This window comes from Hipposideros armiger, unplaced genomic scaffold (genome assembly GCF_001890085.2).
Source record: "Hipposideros armiger isolate ML-2016 unplaced genomic scaffold, ASM189008v1 scaffold_19, whole genome shotgun sequence".
NCBI lineage: Eukaryota > Metazoa > Chordata > Mammalia > Chiroptera > Hipposideridae > Hipposideros > Hipposideros armiger.
In genome coordinates this window covers 7,845,957-7,866,881 of record NW_017731369.1, presented here as the reverse complement: position 1 = coordinate 7,866,881, position 20,925 = coordinate 7,845,957, and the positions used below count along the sequence as shown (strand labels likewise).

General features: G+C 49.1%; 1 protein-coding gene across 1 annotated transcript in view; it reads left to right on the top strand.

Annotated features, from left to right (window-relative positions):
• The first annotated feature begins 716 nt into the window (after window positions 1–716).
• Window positions 717–20,925, top strand: part of CA5A (carbonic anhydrase 5A) — a 38,284-nt gene continuing 18,075 nt past the window's right edge. The window contains exons 1-2 of the mRNA XM_019634697.1: window positions 717–804; window positions 5,973–6,170. Coding sequence (XP_019490242.1) covers window positions 799–804; window positions 5,973–6,170 — 204 coding nt within the window. The 5' untranslated portion in view covers window positions 717–798. The remainder of the gene's footprint in view (window positions 805–5,972; window positions 6,171–20,925) is intronic.

Genomic DNA, 20,925 nt, shown 5'->3' with positions numbered 1-20,925 from the left:
TGTGGAGGGCAGTGTCACCGGCCCTCATATGTGGGATCCGAACCGGGGCCCTCTGGCGTCCCAAGCCAGTTCTTAACCAACGCGCCACTCGGCCGTCCCGGCTGCTTTTTCAGGTGCTCTAGGCAGAGAAGTCACCTGCTCACTTGCCCCACCCACCCCACAGCTTTGGCTGATTTCCATCCCCACACGTTTACACCTATTGTTCCACATACATATACACAGCCTGGCTTTGTGCCTGATCTGCAGTGACCTGAGGCCATAGAGCCACATGGCTTCAAACTAGAGGTCAACACCAAAGAACAGGGACTTTGCCCTCACCTATGTGCCTTCACCTGCCCCCTGGGACTCGCGGCAGGCCTGCCTCCCTGGCTGGCTCACCCAGCTGTTTACCAGATCAAAGCCCAGTGACCCCAGGCGCCTGGCCACTGCATAGGCCACTTGTCCCAGCACACCCACCCCTAAGCCAAACCAAGTGTCATCCTAGATGCTAGGATGGTTGAAATTTAACCATCAGGTTCATGGTTTGGGTGAATTTTTACAGTAAGAGGTGGGTCCAATTCACTCCACGACTGTCCCAATCAAAGTAAGGACACATAGTAGGAAAAATCACCCTCTATTGGGCTCCGAGGGGAACAGACAGACCCAAGATGCTAAGGACCTTGATGTTGGGCAGGAACCATCCGAAGTCCTCAGGCTTCTCCGTCTTGGTCAAACGGGTGTGGAGGACTCTACAAAGTCATCTGCTAAGGCCAGAGCGACCGTGCTCTCAGCTTCCCTGTGCACAGAGAAATAGGAATAATGCTTGTAAGTAGAATTTCTTAGATTTCTTCAAATCCTCAAATTTCCCCAAATGCAATTTTGATGTTTGTCCAATGTTATGGTGTCTTTCAAAATGGAAGACAGTCCGGAGCTAGAATGCTTGGGTTCACATTTCCACTCTGTCTCTTTTCCCATGGGTGACCTTGGGCAAGTCCTTTAACCTCAGATTTACACGGTGGTTGGGGAAGGTAAGAGGCTTGGAACAAGACAGGTAGCAAGTGCCGCTTCCCCCGCAAGAAGAGCTGTGATTATGCAGCATCCAGCCCTGACAGACGGAAGGAGCCTGTCATTCGAGCTGCAGAACCCCTCCAGCAGAAAACGTTCTCAGCAAACATGCACTAAACAGAACCATCCAAGCAGCCCTGTCGTGAGACTGCCCCGTGTCAGCCTCACCCTGACGTTGGCGCAGTTAATGCTCTTTGAACTTGGAATCATCATTCCCTCTTTCTGGGTCTCAGATTCTTCCTGTCAAATAAAAGGCCCACGTTGAAGGCTGAAAAGTTGGCTTCTGATGTAACTATTTCACAATTTCCAAAGTTGGGGTAGTTGAGAGAGCAGGGGCTTCAGAGCCAGTTGCTCCGGCGGGGTGGGCACAAAGCACACGTGTCCATGGTGAGAGCTGGGCGGGTTGCTTCACCTCCCTGAACCTCAGTTTTCTCATCTCTAAAACTGAGTGTTACATGGGGCAGCGTAAAGATGAAACGATGTGAGTGGGAAGCTTGGAACACACCAGGCTCTCGGTGAGCATCATAGCTCCTTCCAGTTCATCTGTTGGTCCACACCTGAGGACGATGCCCAACTCTCTTGTCTCAAAACCACAGGGCAATTTACAGAAGCACTGCAGCTCCACTTGGGTTCCTGGTAGGCCAGAACTCAGGCCTGCGAAGGTGAGAGCAGGCAGCCTAGGGTGTGCTGGACCACACCTCTCGGGGTGAGCTTGGGCTTCAGCTCCAAGAAGACTTCAGGGGTTCCTATAGGTCTTACAGAGCAGGAACCCAGGGAGTCCTCCAGGACATGGCATGGAGACAGAAACCAAAGTCACCGGGATCCACATCAAACCCCTTACCCAGAAGGAGATGGGATGAAAAGCTTGCCCCAAACCCTAACCCTGGTCCTTTCAGTTACCCCACACTCAGAGTAGGGTCCCCAGACCAGCAGCAGCACCACCTGGGAGCTTGCTATAAAATGCAGAACCTCAGGCCCCACCCTAGACCTACCTGTAAATTTCAAACCATACAGCAGTGCATATGTTCATATAGAAGGACCCTCCCCCCGCCCCCCAACACCCATTCTCAGGGAGGCAACTGCTGTGACTAGTTTGCAGTGCAGCCTTCTGACACTTTCCCTCATGCACATAGAAATGTATCCACACACACACAAGACTTGTCAAAAAATAAAAGTACCTCCCTTTATGCTGACCTGCACCTTGGTTTTCTTAACTGTGGACATTTCCACAATTGTGTCTCAGTACCTGACCCTATGTCGTACGACCATAAAGTGCATCCGACCACCTCGATGGAATCCTGGCCCCACCACTGTGTGGATGTGTGACCCTTGGCAAGCTTATTAACTTCTGTGGGGCTCAGTTTCCTCACCTGCAAAAGGTGGGTAATAATAAGAGTACTTATCACACAGCGCACTTGGAAACATGAAATGAGGTGTTACGTGGAAAGGCTTAGACCAGAACCTGGCACCTCAGAAGCACTCTCCGTGCATTGTTATCATCACCATGGGCCAAAGTATGCATATTCCTGTATTTAACCATTACCCTGGTGGGTGACATCCAATTATTAACTATTGCAAACCATAACTCTCCCACATCTTTGCACACTTGTGCAGGACAGAGTAACAGTAACTTTGTATCGAGTGCCTCCATCAGTGCATGCTGCAGTCATCACACAGCTGGCAGGGGAACCCTAGGGCACTGTTATTTCAGTTCCACAGTAAACGGGATTTATTCTGCCATACAGGGAAGACTATAACTTCCTGAGGAATTCGTTTCTCTCCTTCAGTGTTTTATTTATTGGGATTTGGCAGAATATTTCATTTGGGGGAAAAAAAGGAAGTTGGTTACTAAAAATGATTGAGAATCAACTGGTGGTTTGGCCCAGAGAGAAAAAATCAAAGAGTTATACAATGTTTGGAAATAATTTCAGGGACCATTTCATTTAAGGGTTCCCCGGCCGTATCTCAGTATGTGCGGAAGCTACCTTTCACTGATGGTGCATATCTCTTCTTTTTTTTTTTTTTTTTAAAGATTTTTTTTTAATTGGGGAATTGGGGGGATGGGAACAGTGCTGGGGAATTGGGGGAAGGGGAACAGACAAGTTGCTGTCGTTTTGTTCTTCAGTCTAGTTGTGGAGGACGTTGCTTCACTGGCCCAAGTTGGCACCATCATTGCGCTCTTCTCTGGCGAGGCAGATCAGTCGCCGGCTTCAGGACGGCCGCTCACTGCGGCTGCTGGCCGCTCACGCTGGCTGCTGGCCACACACGGTAGCCCATGGCAATCCACTGCCACAGGGACTGCAGCCCATGCCGTCGCCGGCGACTCATGGCAGCCCAGCTCCAGGCTGAGCTGTTGTTCAGCATCTTAGCTGTGGAGGGCAGTGTCACTGGCCCTCATATGTGGGATCCAAACCAGGGCCCTCTGGCATCCCAAGCGAGTTCTTAACCATCACGCCACTCGGCCGGCCCGGTGCATATCTCTTCTTACGTCTGTCATCGGTGATGTCCACGTTGGTAGCTTAAAATCGGCGACACCATGATAATTGGCAAACACTACACATCAGGTCTTCTTATTCCCTGGCAGAGCCAGTGATTAAACTTTCACCAGCACACCGATGCATGTACACTTTAATAGGTACCTTGCTCATGTGTCTGCAGGGATTCTTGGGTTTGCCTCACACCGGCTGGGTGGGCTGAGCTCCGAGCTGGGGGCGTGTCCCGCTCTGTTCAACGTGTCTCTCATTCTTCCCTGCACTTGGGCCGGTGCTGGACCCACAGGAGGAGAACTATGAATATTTGTGGAATGATGGGAAAAGAGGATAATTCTTTACCTTTATTACTTCCCGTCAGAGAGCTGCTTTAGTTATGGCAAGACTTACTTTGCTGACACCAGCTTCGGCCTGGAGATACATGGCCGACTCAAGCAAACATTGGAAACCAATTCAGGATTCAAGCAGTGTCCCCTCTTTGCAGGCTGCGATCGGCAACACCATTTTACTCTGTGGCAAGGATGGTGTTCCATGCACACGTTTCATGGTCAGTGGCCCCTTCATGCAGTTCCACAAATGCAACCTAAAAACTCACAGTCTTCTGCACCTTACATCTCTGTGTTGGGGTGGGGGGGGCCAGCTGAGTCCCCGGTTAGAGGAGGGCTGCCTCTGTGGAACTCAGCTGCTCCCATGTTCCATCAATGTTCAGGGTTGTGCAGCCTTGTTGAATCCTTGTTTCCCCACAAGGATCGACGCGAGGGTGGTTTGTGAGGGCTGCACTGTTTGTGAAGTGTCGCTTCCCATCAGACACAATCGTGGTTGTGGCTCAGAGGGCCTTGGAGAGGGAACAGATGATGGAAGGCTGGGACAGCGCTGAATTAAAGAGGGAGGCTGGGACAAAGGACATGAAGACAAAGGTCCAGGCCAATTATCCAGCTCTGAGTCTGTTGTCATCCACTATCCATCATGACCACGAGAAGGTAGCAGGAGCGAGGGGTGCTTTAGGGCATTGGACGGGGGTCTCTGCAGGAGGAAAGGTGTCTGCTGGCTGTAAGGCAGGAGCTGGAGCTAACATGGATTCCACAAGCTATCTCATCTAATTTCAGCCAACCTGCTGTTATCATCCACGATTATTCTTGTGCTTATGGATGAGGAAACTGAGCCTGAGAGTGTGGGGTGGGAGACAGGGAGAAGGTTAAAGAACCTGCCCGATAACTCAGGTAGGGAACAGGAACTGGGAGAGCTGGGTTATTTGGCCACAAATGTGTCTTTCCCCCTATATAATGTTGAAAACTTTAACACAAGATTAATCATCAACACTTAAATGGGGAAACATCGTAGGAAAATCTGCATTTTTATCCCCTCTTGAAAAATCTAAAGATCTGGCAACAGATGCTGCCATGCCCTCCAGACTGCCACAGTCTCCACCTCTCCCTACTGCCTCCCAGCACCAGGGTGAGAGTCAGCTGCCTCATTTACATTACCTGCCAGGCTGTATCCCAGGAATCACGTAGGATGACTGCCAAGGCCCCACTCTGCCATCGCAGCCTCCACTTCTGGGATTCCTGAGCACTGGGTCTTTCAGATGCTTGGATGTTTCTTGCCCATGAAGAACCCACATGGTCATGTCCTGTATGTGGAAAGTGGCACCTCTTCACTGTGCTGCCCTCCAGGTCCCGACTCTGTGCCCATCCCTAGCTTGCTCTCAAATCTACATGTAAATAATTTTTTAAAAAATTTATATATAGAGAATTACCTTCAGCAACATGTCCACTTTTATAGGGAAAGCAGACACAAGAATCTAATGGTGGAATTTCAGGCCTTGGGTGGTCGTTGTCAGAACGGTGTGTGTGGGGGGGAGAGGGTTAGGGTTAGGGCTAGGGTTAGAGTTAGGGTTAGGTTAGAAACCCCTCAAGGGTCCACAAAGAACAGAGAAACCCCTGCCAGGTCTGGGTGGCAGCCCAGAACAGCAGGAACCTGGAGAAAGAGGGATGGGGGAGTCATTCTGCTTTATTTTCTTGCTGTTGGAGTACTTTCACTTCCTCCTTGTGGGAGACTGAAGTTTTAGCCCTACTGTCCAGGCGGGTGTGATGTGATGGGAAGAGGTTCTGAACCACTCTGCGCTCTGCCTTCCTCCCCACCAACGGCCCTCACCCACCTGCTTCCCCGGGGCTGGGCTGGAACCACAGGGCGTGGACTTCCTGGGACAGCACTGTGACAATGGCCACGAACCAATGTACTGCAGAAAAATTGGTGTCTGGGAGTGATCCAGAGAGGGCATGGAGTGGGGTCCCTGCACAGGTACACAGCTGACCATCTGCTGTCCCCCAGGCTTTATGCTGGGCTGGCTCTTCTGGGATCTCTGCCTTCTGCCTGTGAGACTCAAGTAAGGTCCATCCATCATCAGAGTCTCCTTCTCTCCCTTCTCCCTGCCCACAGTGCACCCCCTCTGGAAGGGCCCGACCTCTGTGCCAGGGGGCACCCGGCAATCCCCCATCAACATTCGCTGGAGGGACAGCGTCTATGACCCCCAACTGCAGCCTCTCCGGGTCTCCTATGATGCGGCGACCTGCCTCTACGTCTGGAACACCGGTTACCTCTTCCAGGTGGAATTTGACGATGCCACCGAAGGGTCAGGTGAGCCCGACTTGGGGTTTGAAGCCTTTCTCTTCTCCTGTCACACCCTAAGAGTGGGGTCATGGGTTTAGCAGAAGAGACAAGAGCTTTGCTTCCATACAAAGTTTGAGGACAAGGAACAGCATTGCAGAGGCAGGAACAGGAAAAATTCGTCAAGGTTCTCAGTGGGGCTCTCAGGGGGGTGATGCTCATTTTAAAGATTGCAATGCCAATCACCCACATTCACACAGTTTAACTAGGGACAAAACCACGAACAAAGACTCTTCCCTCATGGCTTACATTTCAGGGACTGGGGAGGAAGCAACACTAAGCTAAGAAAAATGCAAATACATTGCACATGAGAGGAGAAACACAGAGGAAGGCAGAGGAGAGAGGCGTAGTGGTGGTGAGGCCTGAAAGGAGAGGAGGAAGGAAATTGTGCCTACAGTGAGGCGAGGCATCTAAAGCCTGATCACCTCGCTGGTTCCTACTCAGAGTGACGTAGGCCACCAGTACACACCGACCTGGCTGATGTTTTATATGGATGCCCAGCTACTGTGGGAAGATGGGCAGGGAGGCAGGAGGGAGGCCCCAGAAGCCACCAACCCCTCACTGGGTCCCAGTGCTCTGGAAGGGCGTTACATGAACCAGCTCATTAAATCCTCCCCAGGGTGCTCAGGAGTTTGGGGTGGCTGCTCCATCAGGGTGGGGGTGTTTCTTTCTATGCTATTTGTCAGGGTTGGCTGCTCCGTTCCAGCTGGTGTTTTTTCAGTCCCTTTTGGTATCATCATAAGGCTTGTTAATGCTGACCATCTGTTTTCTTTCTGGGACTTGGGGATGTTCCTACATACAGGACAGAGGGTACCCATGTGACCTCCCCCCACCCCCATCCCCCCAGTGAAAACCTTGGGCACCAAGTCTCCTATGGGTGTCCCTGGTGGACACCACTTCACACGTGTTGTCAACAACTCATGGCTGCGGGAGTCAGTACGTCCCTGTGAGTCCACCAGAGAGAGGACACTGGAAGCTGGCACCTGGTCCCCTCCAGACATCGCCGTGTGTACCTTTTCCCTTGGCTGATTTTGCTTGTATCCTCTTGCTGCAATAAACCTTAGCCTTTCTTGGCCAGTCCTCGATCTATCTCCTTCTACATGCCCAGTTATCTTGTTCACTTACCTGTTGCCCTGGCCTGGAGGTAAACTCCACAAGAGCACTCCAAACTGTGTGTGCTGGCCTCCTTGAAGCCTAGGGAGAGAGACTGGGTGGTAAGCGAGGCCCAGCCTCACCTGCCTCACCTGCCTCACCTGGATGACTGGATGGCTGCAGCAGAGGGCAGAGAGCCCTTTTTCCCTGTGCAGGCCCTGTGCTCCATGCACACCACGCTCAGCCTTTCCAGGTCTCTGTCCTCATCTCACAGGTGAGAAGGAGCTTGCATTTGCTGAGCAGCTGCCTATGTGCCTGGAGCTGGTCGTGGTTCTTGGTCAATCTTCGCAGTAACACTCAGGGATGCTTCTCATGTAGGACTCCTCAAATGCAAGGGACAGGAACCTCAACTCTGGCCAACATAAGCAAAGAGGAACTTCTTGGAAGGTTAAGCCTAGCTCAAAGAAAAGCAAGGGAAAGTTGGACATCCATATCTTGGAAAGCACAGGAACCAGACCAGCTCAGGGCTCCAGGGAGCAGGGGTTATGCATTTATTTACTGAGCACGCCAACTTTTTGTCTGCCCTTGGTGGTCTGCTCCAAGTTCAAATTCCCAAGGAGCAACTGAAATTGGTTTTTCAGGTTTAATATGGTTTGTATTACTTTTAAACATTTTAGGCAGCAACTTTAAAAGACCGAATAAAGGATAATAGTTCCTGAACTTTTAACGGCTTGGTTAATAGTTTTGTGAATATACCAATAATTTTCAGAAAAACAGATATGGCTGTAGATGAGCTATTATTACATAACTCATATTCCTTCTATATAATTTTTGTGGATAGTTATGGGTCTTCCTGATATCTATATAACAGATTTATTTTCCTTTAAGCCATAAAATAAAAAAAAAACTTTGAAGGTTGCTTTGGGCTTTTGTATGAGTATTGTTAAGATACATTTGACAAATTAATTCAGATTCCCAGGGGAAAGGGTCTGGGTGGCTGAGCTTGACATCCACTTAGTCCTCGGTCAGTGGGGCACCAGATACCCTGACCCATATCCTCACCAAGACCATACTTTCAGGGATCTAGTGGTCCTAGGGGAAATTGCAGTGCTGTTTCTAGAAGGCGGGAGGTGTGCTGGACAGACAAGCAAACACCCTCTTTAAAAAGCACCACCATCTGATGAATAACAGCACACACAAAACAGAGACACCGCTGTGGAAAGTATTGGGATCCTCATTCTATGCAAGGAGAAACGAAGGTTCAGAGCGGGAGTAACTCATTCATTCAAGGTCAAGTGGCAGGGGAGTAGAGGGGTCAGGTTTAAGCCCATTTCTGACTGATTCTAAAGCCCTCATCAATCACTTACTGGCCCTTTGTCAAGGGCTTCTCTCCAACAAACTCGAGTATTCCTTGTAACAACTGTGTGAGACGCATATTATTCCCCATTTGACCGGTGAGAAAAATGAGGCTCAGAGAGATTCACAGCCAGAGGTCACAGAGCCCTCACAATGAGATTCTCCACTCTCCAAAGAAGGGAATTTTAGGAGCATGAATGCTCTACGGAAGGAATCTGCAACCAACACCCACAGGGTTCAGGCACGAGGCCAGAGGTGTTAACCAAAACGTAACAAAGGAAAGCACTGGTACATGGGTTGAATGTGGTCAAGCTCATGTCAGGTCCCCAGAAGAGCCAGCAGCCTGCTCAGGGGCCAGGCGGGTTCCTGGCTCAAGCCCAGCCAAGCCTGTGTCCAGCGTGTGCACACCAATGGGAGGGCCAGTGAACAGTGAGTTGTCTGGGGCACCCATCCCTCACCCACCAGCAAGAAGACATCTATGTCCAGACCCTCCTGATAGGTGGAGCAGGGATGTCTCTGATGCTTCAAGGGCTCAATTGTGTATATTAGTTTTATTTGGGTGTCTTACAGCATGTGTGCTGTGCATTAGAATCTAGTTGTCCCTGTGCCTTATGGGAGTTTAGGCTAGGAAACTAGACTATCGCAGGTGTCAGCTATCTCACGAATCACACGTCAAGGCCTCCTTAGTCAAGAATGTCAACCTCTTGAAATTTACCCAAACCTTAAATCATAAAAGTGGGTGTGGCCGGTCAGAACAACCCTTTCACTGGCTTCAGTGATTGGTCCAGAGGTAGGCCTGTGACTCAAGACAGGCCAACCAGAGCCAAAGAGTTTTTCTTGGAAATGTTCAAAGAGAACCTCTCTTTCTGCCTGCATACTGGGGTCACCTGCACGCCTGGTCCTGAGGGTCCATAGAGGAGAACAAAGCCAAGAAGTGGGAAAAAATTGAGGCCCAAGGCCATTGCAGGTATGCCTGAAGCCAAAGTAGCCCCTGAGAGACTGATCAATCTCTTTTTTGCTTCAGTCAGTTTAAGTTTCAGTCACTTGTTTCCAAGAGTCCTAATACAAGTAGACAAATAAAAAGTGATTAAGAGAGAAGAAATAGAAGAGGAGCAGCTGGAGAATTGCCAGTTTCAGTCTTTTCAATCTTTGTTCAAATGGAATTCAGCCGTAGGCTGGGTCTGTGCTGCCCACGGTGAAGGGGAACGTTGGCTATGATGTTTCACGTGGCCCACAGAGATTGGCGGTCAGAGCCATGATACTTTAAGACTCTCAGACTCATCTTTCAGGAAGCTGGACACCCATAAGCCTGGCCTTTCTGAGTATATGGCTATGGGAGTGCTAGTAAATGTTTAGCAGCTGGCCTTCTGGGTGTGAGGCGGGGTAGGGACGGCAAGAAGCTATGATTTGTAGTGTTTGCCACTTCCCATGGTATAAATACTCCCACATGGTCGATTTCAGGCTCCCAATGCAAAGTTGCCGATCATGAGTTGGGAAGAGGCCTCACACATCACTGTCCTGTGCTCTCTTTTCTTCAACCCCTGCTGCCTCTGATCTCATTTTTTGCTCTCCAAGTAAGGCATTCACTGTATTGGTTAAGACTTCCTTTGTGTTGCATGTGACAGAAACTCAACTCAAACTGGCTTAAGCAAAGAAGAGGAGAACTTCTTGGCTCAGGTCTGAAAAGTCCAGGGTGTACCAGCGTCTAAATCCTCCCCCTGTCGGCTCTGTCTTCCCCTGGTGGGTTTGTTCCAGGTGGGGACTCCCGAGTGGGGAAAAGATGGTGGCCTGCAGCCCCGGCTCACTCTCTCAATAGAGTGGCACAAAGGGACACTGCCTCTATCCCAGCAACGGCAGCATCAGCCCCAGGGCTGGTTCCTATCGCCCAGCTTCGGTCACTCATCTTGGGTGAGCTAGTCACAGTGACCCTGAGGGTGAGCTGCCCTGGAGCAAGGTGAGGCCAATAGCGGGGGACCACAGGGTGCTATTCCCAGAAGTAGGGTCAGGCCGGAGAGGCACACTCAGTGCTGTCTCCACTGGGCCTGATGTCATTGCTGTTGACCCTGAACTGATCTTGGCCCCCTGATTCTCATCGCTTTCAAACTCCAAGGCTTTTATGCCCATTGTTGCAGCCAGGCCTCTGCATTGACCCAGTCCTGACCCCCACTGTTGGGCTTCTCCACTACCTTCTCAATCTAGTTCAAAGCGGCTCACCCCACCCTTCCACAAACCAAAAGAATTATCTGGTGTCTCTCCCCGGCCACATAAATTAGTTGGATAATTCCTCTTGTGGCTCACGTCCACATAGGCCAATCTGGTTTTACTTTATTTGTTATTTCCCCCCAAACCCAGTTTCCTACTTCTTCCTCTCCTGCTCAGTTTCCCAGGCTCCCATACCCTCCCCCATCTCTACAACTCGTTTTCCAGCCTCTGGTCCTCCTGTTTCAGATTTTCTGTCTTCTTCATTCACCTCTATTGGAAATTGGGTGTCTCCGGGAGCAAAGGAAATGGAAAACACAGCTGAAATATGGAAAGTACAAAAAAAATTTTTTTGCAGCAAGAAGCAGAATAATGAGACTCTCCCATAATTAAAAAATAATAATAAAAATCCTGGATGGATGGAAAGGAAATGCCTCATGAGCAAGAAAGGAAGTGAGTGCGGCCGACGCATGGGGTAGAAGGAATTCTGCATAAAATGTGATCACGTAGATTGGGTAACACCAACAGGCGGGAGCCAGAAACTCAAAGCAAAGCGTTACCAGGAGGCTGAGGACATTTTCTGAACACGTGGAAGGTTCCAGCAGTTTTTCCAAAGGGTGAGGGATACAAGCGCTTGGAGATTAACACTGGCCAGCGAGGATGAATAACAGAGGTGGAGGCAGCTGCTCTTTCCAAGGAATGTGAGTGGTGCTGTGGCCAAGAAAGAAAGGGCTGTCGGACCAAGGAAGGGCTTTTTATAGGGAGGGCGGGCAGAGGCAATGAAGGAAAGCAGTGCCAGGCTCTAAATGGCCCCCAGCTGTCAAACCCTGTAAACCACTTCACAGGTGAAGGAAGACCCCTTGTCCCGGCCCAGCGCACTGATCCTTTTCGTAAGGAATGACAGCACCGTTTCCATCTGATGGGCATATTAGTGCAGAAAATGCATCAAAGATCAAGGTTCACAGGTAGATCTCACTGCTTCTTAAGAAGACTCCCTGTGTTCTGTGAACAGATCCTGAATTACTGCTGGGAGTAATAGCCATTACTGCTGCTAGTGCTCGTATGTGACACACCAATTCGCTAATTGGAGTACGGTTTTCAAGGCATGTAATTCTCACAAAAAACCCCAAGAGGTAGGTAAATATTCCCATTTATCAGAAGAGGATACCTAGATACAACATTCCAACTCAGGGATGTCTCCGAATCCCACTCCCGCCCTGCCAGCCACAGAACAAAGTTGATGCATTTTGGGCTTGCTGACAGCGTAGGGCCTGGCCTGACCCCAGGGCGCTAAGATGCCCTGTAGTCCCCCCATCCCATCCACTTAGCTGATGAGTAGACCAGTAGATGGCAAAACACCTCTGTCTTGCATGCCAGACCCTTATTTGGGGGGGACAGGGTCCTGGGCTGCCCCTCCAGCCCCCAAGTAGCAACTTATCTTATTTCTCAAGGGTGGGGGTTGGACAGCATGGTGGTGAGGGCTGTGGGGCCAAAGGAACAGGGTAGGAGGCTGAGTGCCTCTGCTTACCAGCCGGGTGGCAAGGACATGTGACCTAACCTCTCTGACCCTCAGTCCCCTCCTCTATAAACTTAAGACCAGACGCTGGCTGGCAGGTGAAAGGAAGATGAGAAAAGGGCCCTTGTGAAGCACTTAGAACTGTGCCAGGAGAATTAAGTATTCTGCCAATGATAGATAGCTTCACCTACTGTGGTGGTTCCTTCAAAATAAAATGATCAAAGCAAGGCTCTGGCTATGTGCTCTTCTAATGTTTTCCATTAGAGGAAATACAGAGAAGGCGGAGAAGCAGCTGCTGGAGCAGGCTGCGTCTGGCTTCCTTGGACTATGGAGAACTCCATGTGCTCTGTGACCCAGTCAGTTGGCTGAAGGAGGACAAATAGAAACTCGAAGCCTGGAAGCCCCCAAGGTGACTGGCAAGCAGCCTTCCTGAAGGGCCATTCCCTCACAATTGAGGCATCGGGCTCTGAAGCCAAGGTCTGCTCCTAACACTTCTCCCAATGTCAAAGTGAATTCTAAGTCATTTGTAAAGTGGGCCAATAACAACAGCCTTGTGTCCTCTACATGACAATTGATCACTGTTCCCACTGCCAAGAGATCCCAGCTGGGCACGGTTCCTGAGAGCCGCCGTCTGCGAGCAGCATTCGCCATTGTAGAATTAGCAGCTGACGCACATAGTAGGAGCTCAATGTGCAATATATGTTTCATCCTGGAGTGAATGCATGACGGGCAGACCAGTCATTTTCAAGTTTGCAGACTTCGCTTCCATCATTTGGGGCTCTTCAGATGCCAGGCAGAGAAGCTGACTGAGGCCACATAAGCCAAAAAGAAGCTGCCTGGAAAAATCTGGGGCTCCCCCAAAAAGGCAAGCCAGAGATTGGGCCTGGAGATGGGTCAGGAATGTGGCAGCAAGAGCTGCTTTGTTGTTCTCTCCATGCAGGACCCAAGTCCCAGGGAACCCTTCCACTGGCTGGGTTAGGCAAGGTGCCTGCAGTGAGTCGTGAATTGGTGCTTCTAAGATTCTGTACAGGGGCAGAGGGGGTTCCCAGAAGGGAATCCTATGCCCACAGTCAGGAAGGGGACAGTGGCTCCATGGTCTGAAGATGATACCTTGCCTGGGATGAAAGAGCGTGATTATCACACTTTTATACGGGGGCAGCTATTTTTCACTGCAAATTTAGAAATTGACAATCTGGTTCCTAAAACCATATGTTTTCCATGTTCGTTAAGGAATCAAGATATATGAGGTGTGATCAAACAATATGGTGAATGTTTAAATTAAAAAAAATTATTACAGTTAAAGACACATAGCCACTAATCCCCCTCAAAATACTCCCCCTCACTTCGAACATTCTTAGCCCATCGTTCTTGCCACCTTCTGAAGCAGTTCTGGAAGTCCTCTTTCGTGAATGTCTTTAGTTGTGCTGTCATGGTTGCTTCGATGTCCTGAATCATTTTGACTTTGGGGAAGAGCCAGAAGTCGAATGATGCCAAATCCGGTGAATAGGTGGATGAGGACACACCGTAATGTTTTTATTTGACAGAAATTGCCATATACCAGAAGCGATGTGTGACACAGAGCATTATCATGGTGGAGGATGATTTATGGCACACTTTAAAACACACCTTCTCTCAACCATAGCTCACACCAGACTGACTCCACCAAACAAGTTGAAACTTGTCACACACTGTTACTAAGGTTCAAAGCACCACTTCCTGTATTGAAGATCCCTGCCTTTCTGTTGGATGGCACTCGGCAGCAGCCAGCATTCACCATGTTTTGTGATCACAACGAAAAGGCTTCATGTCACATATCACTTCTGGTACGGCAATTTCTATCAAATGAAAACATTTGTCTTCATCCACCTTATTCACCGGATCGGGCACCGTGTGACTTCTGGCTCTTCCCAAAAGTCAAAATGACCATGAAAGGTAAACATTTTGAATCAATTCAGGACATCGAGACAGCCATGACAGCACAACTAAAGACACTCACAAAAGGGGACTTCCAGAACTGCTACAGAGAGTGGCAAAAACGATGGGATAAGTATGTTCGAAGCGAGGGGGAATATTTTGAGTGGGCTTAATGGCAATATTTTATTTTAATAATTTTTTCTTTATTGAAACATGCACTGTATTTTGTGATCATACCTCATAGATAAAAGTTATTTATCTATGTTTCTTCTCTCAGGTCCTCGGTGTGGGTGTTTTCTGGGAAGCAGAGTTGTTATTTGGAGACTGGGTAGAAGTGTGGTTCTCTGAGCCTGTCTCCTCACCCAATCCATGGGAATAATAACCCCCAAGTAGAAAAATGTGCTGCCCACAAGGGCCCAGGAGTCCACATCAATTCCTACCCCCTCAGCCCACACCAGGCCAACCCAGGCCAATGTCATTGGCCCAACCCCGCCATGGTCTCTTCCTCCTCCCCCACTGTTCTCCCACCCTCTCATCTTCCCTCTCCCCCTTCCTGCACTCATTTTTTCCTCTTTCCTTGCATTGTTCCCAGGGCCCCCACCCCACACTCTGATGGCACCATCTCCTCTAGCTTCCCCAGTATCTGCAGTGCCAGTGAGGCTGAAGAGGGCTCCCAGCCACGTGGGGTGAGTCTGAGCTGCCGCCTGGTGCCAGACTCCCAACCATTCCCGTGATTCATCAACGCCTCGCCTCTGAGTGTCCTGGGCCGTTGTCTGACAAAACGTTCCACTGAACAGGAATCAATTTAGAAATGGGAGGACCGTCTAAACTCCCCATCACGTTGTAACACTGTGTGGTTCCAACCCTGTTCTCCCTCTCTCCATTGCTAGGAACGCCATTCGCCATTGCTTCCACGAAACCCACCCAGGAATTAAACGTTCTTGCAAATATTTACTAAGCACTTACTGTGCATAGAAATGCGCTAAGTCACAGAGCCTTCCCAGACGCAGTCCTTGCTCACAAGATCTCAAGTTAGGAAATGTGAAAAGGGAGAGTGAAAGATAAACTAAGTCAGGATGGAGAATGGAGACTGCAAGCGTTGCCACGCTCTCCTTCTCCAGGCAGACATCCCCTATAGATCCCTCATCCTCCCATGGTCCTGTCCTGCATGGGGGTCAAGTAACCATGTCTGCAAGGCTGTCATGCAGAGCAAAACAGGCCACTCCGCTTCCCAAGGGTTTTGCAAGGCAAATGAGACAGTGGGTTGTGTGCGGCATATGGGGAGGAGGAGGAGGTTGAAGATGAGGAAAAGCAGGAACATGGAGGCCTGTGTGTGGCTGGAGAGACTGCCTAGGGAGAGGAGGGGAGGGAGGTCTTAAGTGAGGCTCGATGGAAAAGGGGCCAGAAAGAGGAGACATGTGAAAGGAGCCAGGATAAAGGCCTTGTAAGATTAATTGAAAGACTTTCTGAATGAGATGCCTAATAGATTCTTCTAACATCCTCCGGAGAGCCGACCGCAGAGACTATGTCATTCTTCAGGACTTTTAACGTTGGCCTTGCATTTGAAAACAATATCAATGGGCAATGGCACTCAGCCTCCAGGCACCCCAGTGTGCTTGGATTCCACACTGCTCCACCATGATAAACGACGGCCGGGGAAAAACGCCCAGTCCGCACACGGCATGGTTTCGCCCTGCACACCTTTCTACACGCTGAGGCTGGAGTCAGGCCAGGGGAGTTGAGGAATTAAACCGTTGATGGCTGGGGCGAATCTTACAAGATGTGTCCATCTTTGAAGACCAGAATATTCAAAGTGTGTTGGCGAAGGCTCCCCTACTTGGCCACTGCCAGCGCCTACCCCTTTGCCCCTCCAGCCTATCTCTCACCCCTCTCTGCACAAACCCTACCCTCCAGCCACTTGGAACTTCTACCTGTGCCATCATGGTGGCCTGCTCTCTCTCCCTCCAGTCCTCTCTTCCTCTTTTCCCTGGCTGCTTAGAGCCATCTATTCTTAGGGCTTAGCTGAAACACCACTTCCTCAGGGATGCCCTGCACCAGTTTAGGTCCCCCCAAAGCACCCTATCGGTGCCTATCACAACACTCATAACCGCTTATGTTTTTACTCACTCACTGTCTGTTTGCCCCTATGGATTCCAAGCCCCAGGAGGGCAGATGGCATCTATAGCATACTCTCTCGATCCCCAATACTCAGCATAGGGTGTGGCACATAGTAGGAATCCAGTGAATGTTTGTTGAATGAATGAATGATTTTTCCACTTTTATGCCCCTATGGCTGGCTGAGCCCCTTCTAACAGACACTCTCTTAAGATTAAACATACCTTAAGAGATATGTTCAATGTCTTTACGTGCAGGTTCTATCTTGGGAGAAAAAGTGGCTGTTTCAGGTGACAGCAAATCTCGGCTTTGACGATGATGGTGATGATGATAATTTTAATAAAAACAGTAATAAGAGAAAGTGCTACCGCTAGTTGAGATCCTGCTGGTGCCGGGCGTGCTGCTGGGGGAGCAGTGAGTAAACATCACTGTATTTGATCTTTGCCATGGTCTGATGAAGCAGGTGTCATTATCTTTCTACAAATGTCAAACCTGAGACGCAGAGAGATAAAACAACCCATGCAAAGCCGCACTGCGTGAAACAAGGATTTGAGCGCAAGTTTGTCTAGCTCTAAAACTAAAACCAATATGCGATGATCTTTGAGTTTAGGTTTCCCTGGCTTTAAAACCAGAGCCAATATGTGATGACCTTAGAGTCGAACTTCCAGAGAGCGACCTGGATTCCCTCATTCCAGGGTCCCGGGGTGGGGTTGTGCCCCACAAGCACGGACAGCATGCTGACCGCTGGCTACGGCTCCAATTTGCCTTGAGAGGGTTCCAGAGAGCTTCTTCTTGATCCAGAGAACACACAGAAACTCATTGCCCTTGAACTTTATGGCTTTGGAACATCAGTTAAATCTCAGAGTGGCACCAAGATCAGGCTGACCTTCAGCGATGTCGAGTGAGTTGCAGTTTTGACTAATTAGAACATCTCAAACATCTTTTACGTGTATTTTAAGCATAAAAATAACCGTGCCTGCCAAAAAGTCTGCTTATACTTGGTAGAAACACAGGAACTACAAATAGATGGCGATTAACAGCCACCATGGTAAGAACAGAGACAATAGTTTCTGGGGCCAGCAAATTGCAGAGTCAAGTCAGCCTCCAATGTCATCTGTCCTTGGGGTATTTGGAGGGTCTGGCAGTCACCGATACAGCTTCTCAATTACATCTCGATGCACCTGCTCATGGAGAACGCTGGGGTGGGTGATGCATGGCCCCCACTCTGTAGACAGACCCTGCTGGGGGCTGGCAAGCTAAAGATCCCCTTCTCATGGACCGGGCTTGCCTTTTTAAATTGTTTTATTAAAGGGAATTACTTTGACACTCTGTTGTCATTATGAAAATTCACTTTGAGTTTTTGTGCTTTTTTTTTCTTTTTTCTGGGGCTGCAACCTTAAATTGGGTTCCTAAAGTTCCCGGCAAGAAAAACTGCAGAGTTTGGCTTGAACCCTGCTATGTAAGTTGAGGGGCTGGAGTGTCAGACAGCCCAGGTTGGGGTCAGTGGGTGACCTGGGGCAGGTGACTTAATTCCTCTGAGTCTCAGTTTCCTCATCTCAAAAATGGGCTAATAGTACCTGCTGCAGTGTCACTGTAAGGAGATCATATGTTCCCTGGGGGAACACAAAAGTACTTTGTACAATTCCCAGCACATAGCAGGTGCTCAATAAATGCTGACTTGTCAGGTAGTAGCATTTATAGCACATAGTAACTGTCTACCAGGCGCTGACAGTTATGTGAGCTGACAGATGTGGCTGCCTGCACAGCACCCTGGACACACGAGAGGCTGATCAATGAGAGCCTCTTCTCCTTAATCAGCCATTTCATCCCATATTGGAGATATGTCAGTGGTTGCTGGGCCTTCTTCTTTGAATGCTCCCAAATTGCTAGGCGTCATGCTAAGAACTTTGTATTTCCGGTGTGACTTAATCCTTGCCCACCCCTCAGAGTCGGCACTGGGATCATCCCCATTTTACAGATGGGGAAACTGAGGCCAGGAGCACTTCAGTGACTGGATCACTCAGTTTGGAAAAGATGGTGCCAGCATCTGAATCCAGAACCCGCTCCTGACCACCTCCAGAAAGGGCGACAAAACACTGTTTCCCGGTTTTTAAATACGTACACAGTGACTTTGCTAGTGAGCTGTCTTTGTCGTCATTTGAGAGACATTGTTACAGTGAGATTCTTCTGTGGAGTCCATACCTGCCGGCGTTCTTGAATGTAAACATTGTGCTTTTTGATGTACTTTTTTTGTCTTCTGAAATACACTTAAAGGATTGAGGCTGCATGAGCCAGAATGGTAGATCCGGGTTTGTCTCCACTGACTGGCCACAGGGGGGCGCTCCAACCCAGCCTACTGTTAAAGCTTATCTTCCGCCCACCAACCTTAGAAAGCCAGCCAACCCCAGACCTCCATCCTCCTCACTTATTCTCTGAGAAGCTCACGTTTTGCTTATCTCCTTATTTACATTTGCATATCACAAAGCTCGTGAGGGGCAGCCGCTTTTGGGGAGTATTGTTATGAGTTTGCTTGTCCCCAGCTCAGGTGTCTGGCAAGTCTCTGGTTCATGTGCAAATGACTAGATGTCAGCACAAAGGGGATACATATTCTGGAGGCCCCACTGTAAAGGAACATTCTTTCCTGCAGCAGGAGAGCCCCAGGGCTGCAAAGGCTGGACTTCCATTTATAGTCTGTTACTGAAACGGGCTACTGGGTCTGCTGGAAGCCCACAGGCAGGAGTCCAACTGGCGAGGGGCTGCTTTGGTAAAGAATTCTGGGAGCAGTTTGATGTCAGAGAGAGCATGGAGCCATGGTCTATAGGCTCCAGTCCTGCTCAGAGGATGACCTTGGAAAAGTCTTCTAATCTCTGCAGCTCTTGACCTGCCAGAGGGAAGAGTAATGCTTGGTGTTCACAAGTTCCCTCCCATCCCAGCAGCCTCTGATCCTGTCTTTCTGCTGTTGGCAACAGTGGGGAGTGATTTCTCTAAACATTATTTTTGGTGGGGATCTGGCAGACATCCAGCTAGCGGTAGATGTATTTCTCATGCAGTTGGTATCACCCTTTTTGGAGACCTTATGTATGTGCCTACACAGAATTCTAAGAAGCTTGAACTGGAAGGGACCACAAGAACCATTTAGGTTGTAATTCCTTTGTTTTTTTAATAGATGAAGCAGCTGAGTGCCTGAAATGTTATGTAACGTGGAGTCACCAGCATTATTATCATCATCCTCGTCTGACAACACTATACAAAGTGCTTTCCCTGCCATTATCTCTGTTTATCCTGCCAACACACCTCATTTCACAGGTGGGGAGGCTGACGCTCAGAGGGGCTGAGCAATTTGCTCAAGGTCACACAGCAAGTTAGAGCTAAGCTGCAAATCCAGATCATTAAATAATTCTAGCATTCTGTGTAATTCCCTAGAAACCCCAGGAGATTCCCAAGTGGCCATGGGAAAGGCTGAGTTCTGCTATAACACAGACCTGCTTACTGACTGAGTGATTGGCTGAATGAACCAATCAATGAGCTGAATGATCCCATTCATTCATCCACTGGGGTCGCCTCCAATAGACCTGCCCTAGATTAAGTGCTGAGAATACAATGATGGACAAGGCAGAAATGGTCCCTGTCCTGGGAACGCGACAGTATGGTACTTAACTCACAGCCTTATCAACTTTGTCCCCCAGTGTGTGTGCAATTCAGTTTGTTTCTGGCTGAGATCAAACATCCATCATTCCTGCCTTCTGGCATTTTGGTTCTGGGAAAAAAAAAATGATACTAACGTGCATGGTCAGCCACGTGGCTACCTTCTGTGTAAATGAGCATATTGCCAGTCTTGGTGTCTCAGTGTCCAGGGCATCTCCTGGAGGACAGTTGGTCAGACAACAGGCAGACTCACCTCTTAGGCTCACCTCTCTCTCAGTCACTAAGTGATGCATTTGGGTGGCATGAGGTCTCTGGCTGGCTGGTGCTGCAAACTCCCTTTCCACCATGGATACAGGGCACCAGACAGAAGTGGCACAAAGGTTACCTCTGCCTGCATTTGTGTACTTTGAAAAATAAAGTGGAAAGGCACAAGTTTTGGCATCCGACCTGGGTTCGAATCCTGCCTCCCATTGCTACACCTCCGGGATTACCGGCAACCTATTTTACCGCCCCTCATAAATTAAAATACGACACAAAACTACAAAGCCAATTGGCTGAAGTGTCCTCACCCCTAAAGGGAAAAAAAATCAGCCCCGTTGTATTTCTAGCCACAGAAAATCTCCAGGAAAGTCTTGCAATTTGAACCCACCTGGGAGGTTCTCCTCTTTCATGCTCACAGTGCTGTCGGCAGCCAATGGATTCCAGCTTTATGATTTAAAATGTTTTTAGATACTTGCTGGGGAAATAAATATTTCTGCATATTTTGAAAAATTGATTCATATGCATGCGTGTGTTAAGAATAGAAGACTACCTCGTAAAACCATAGAACTTGATGACTAATGAGGCCCCAATGATCTTAGACCGACACCCTCATTTCAAGTGAAGAAA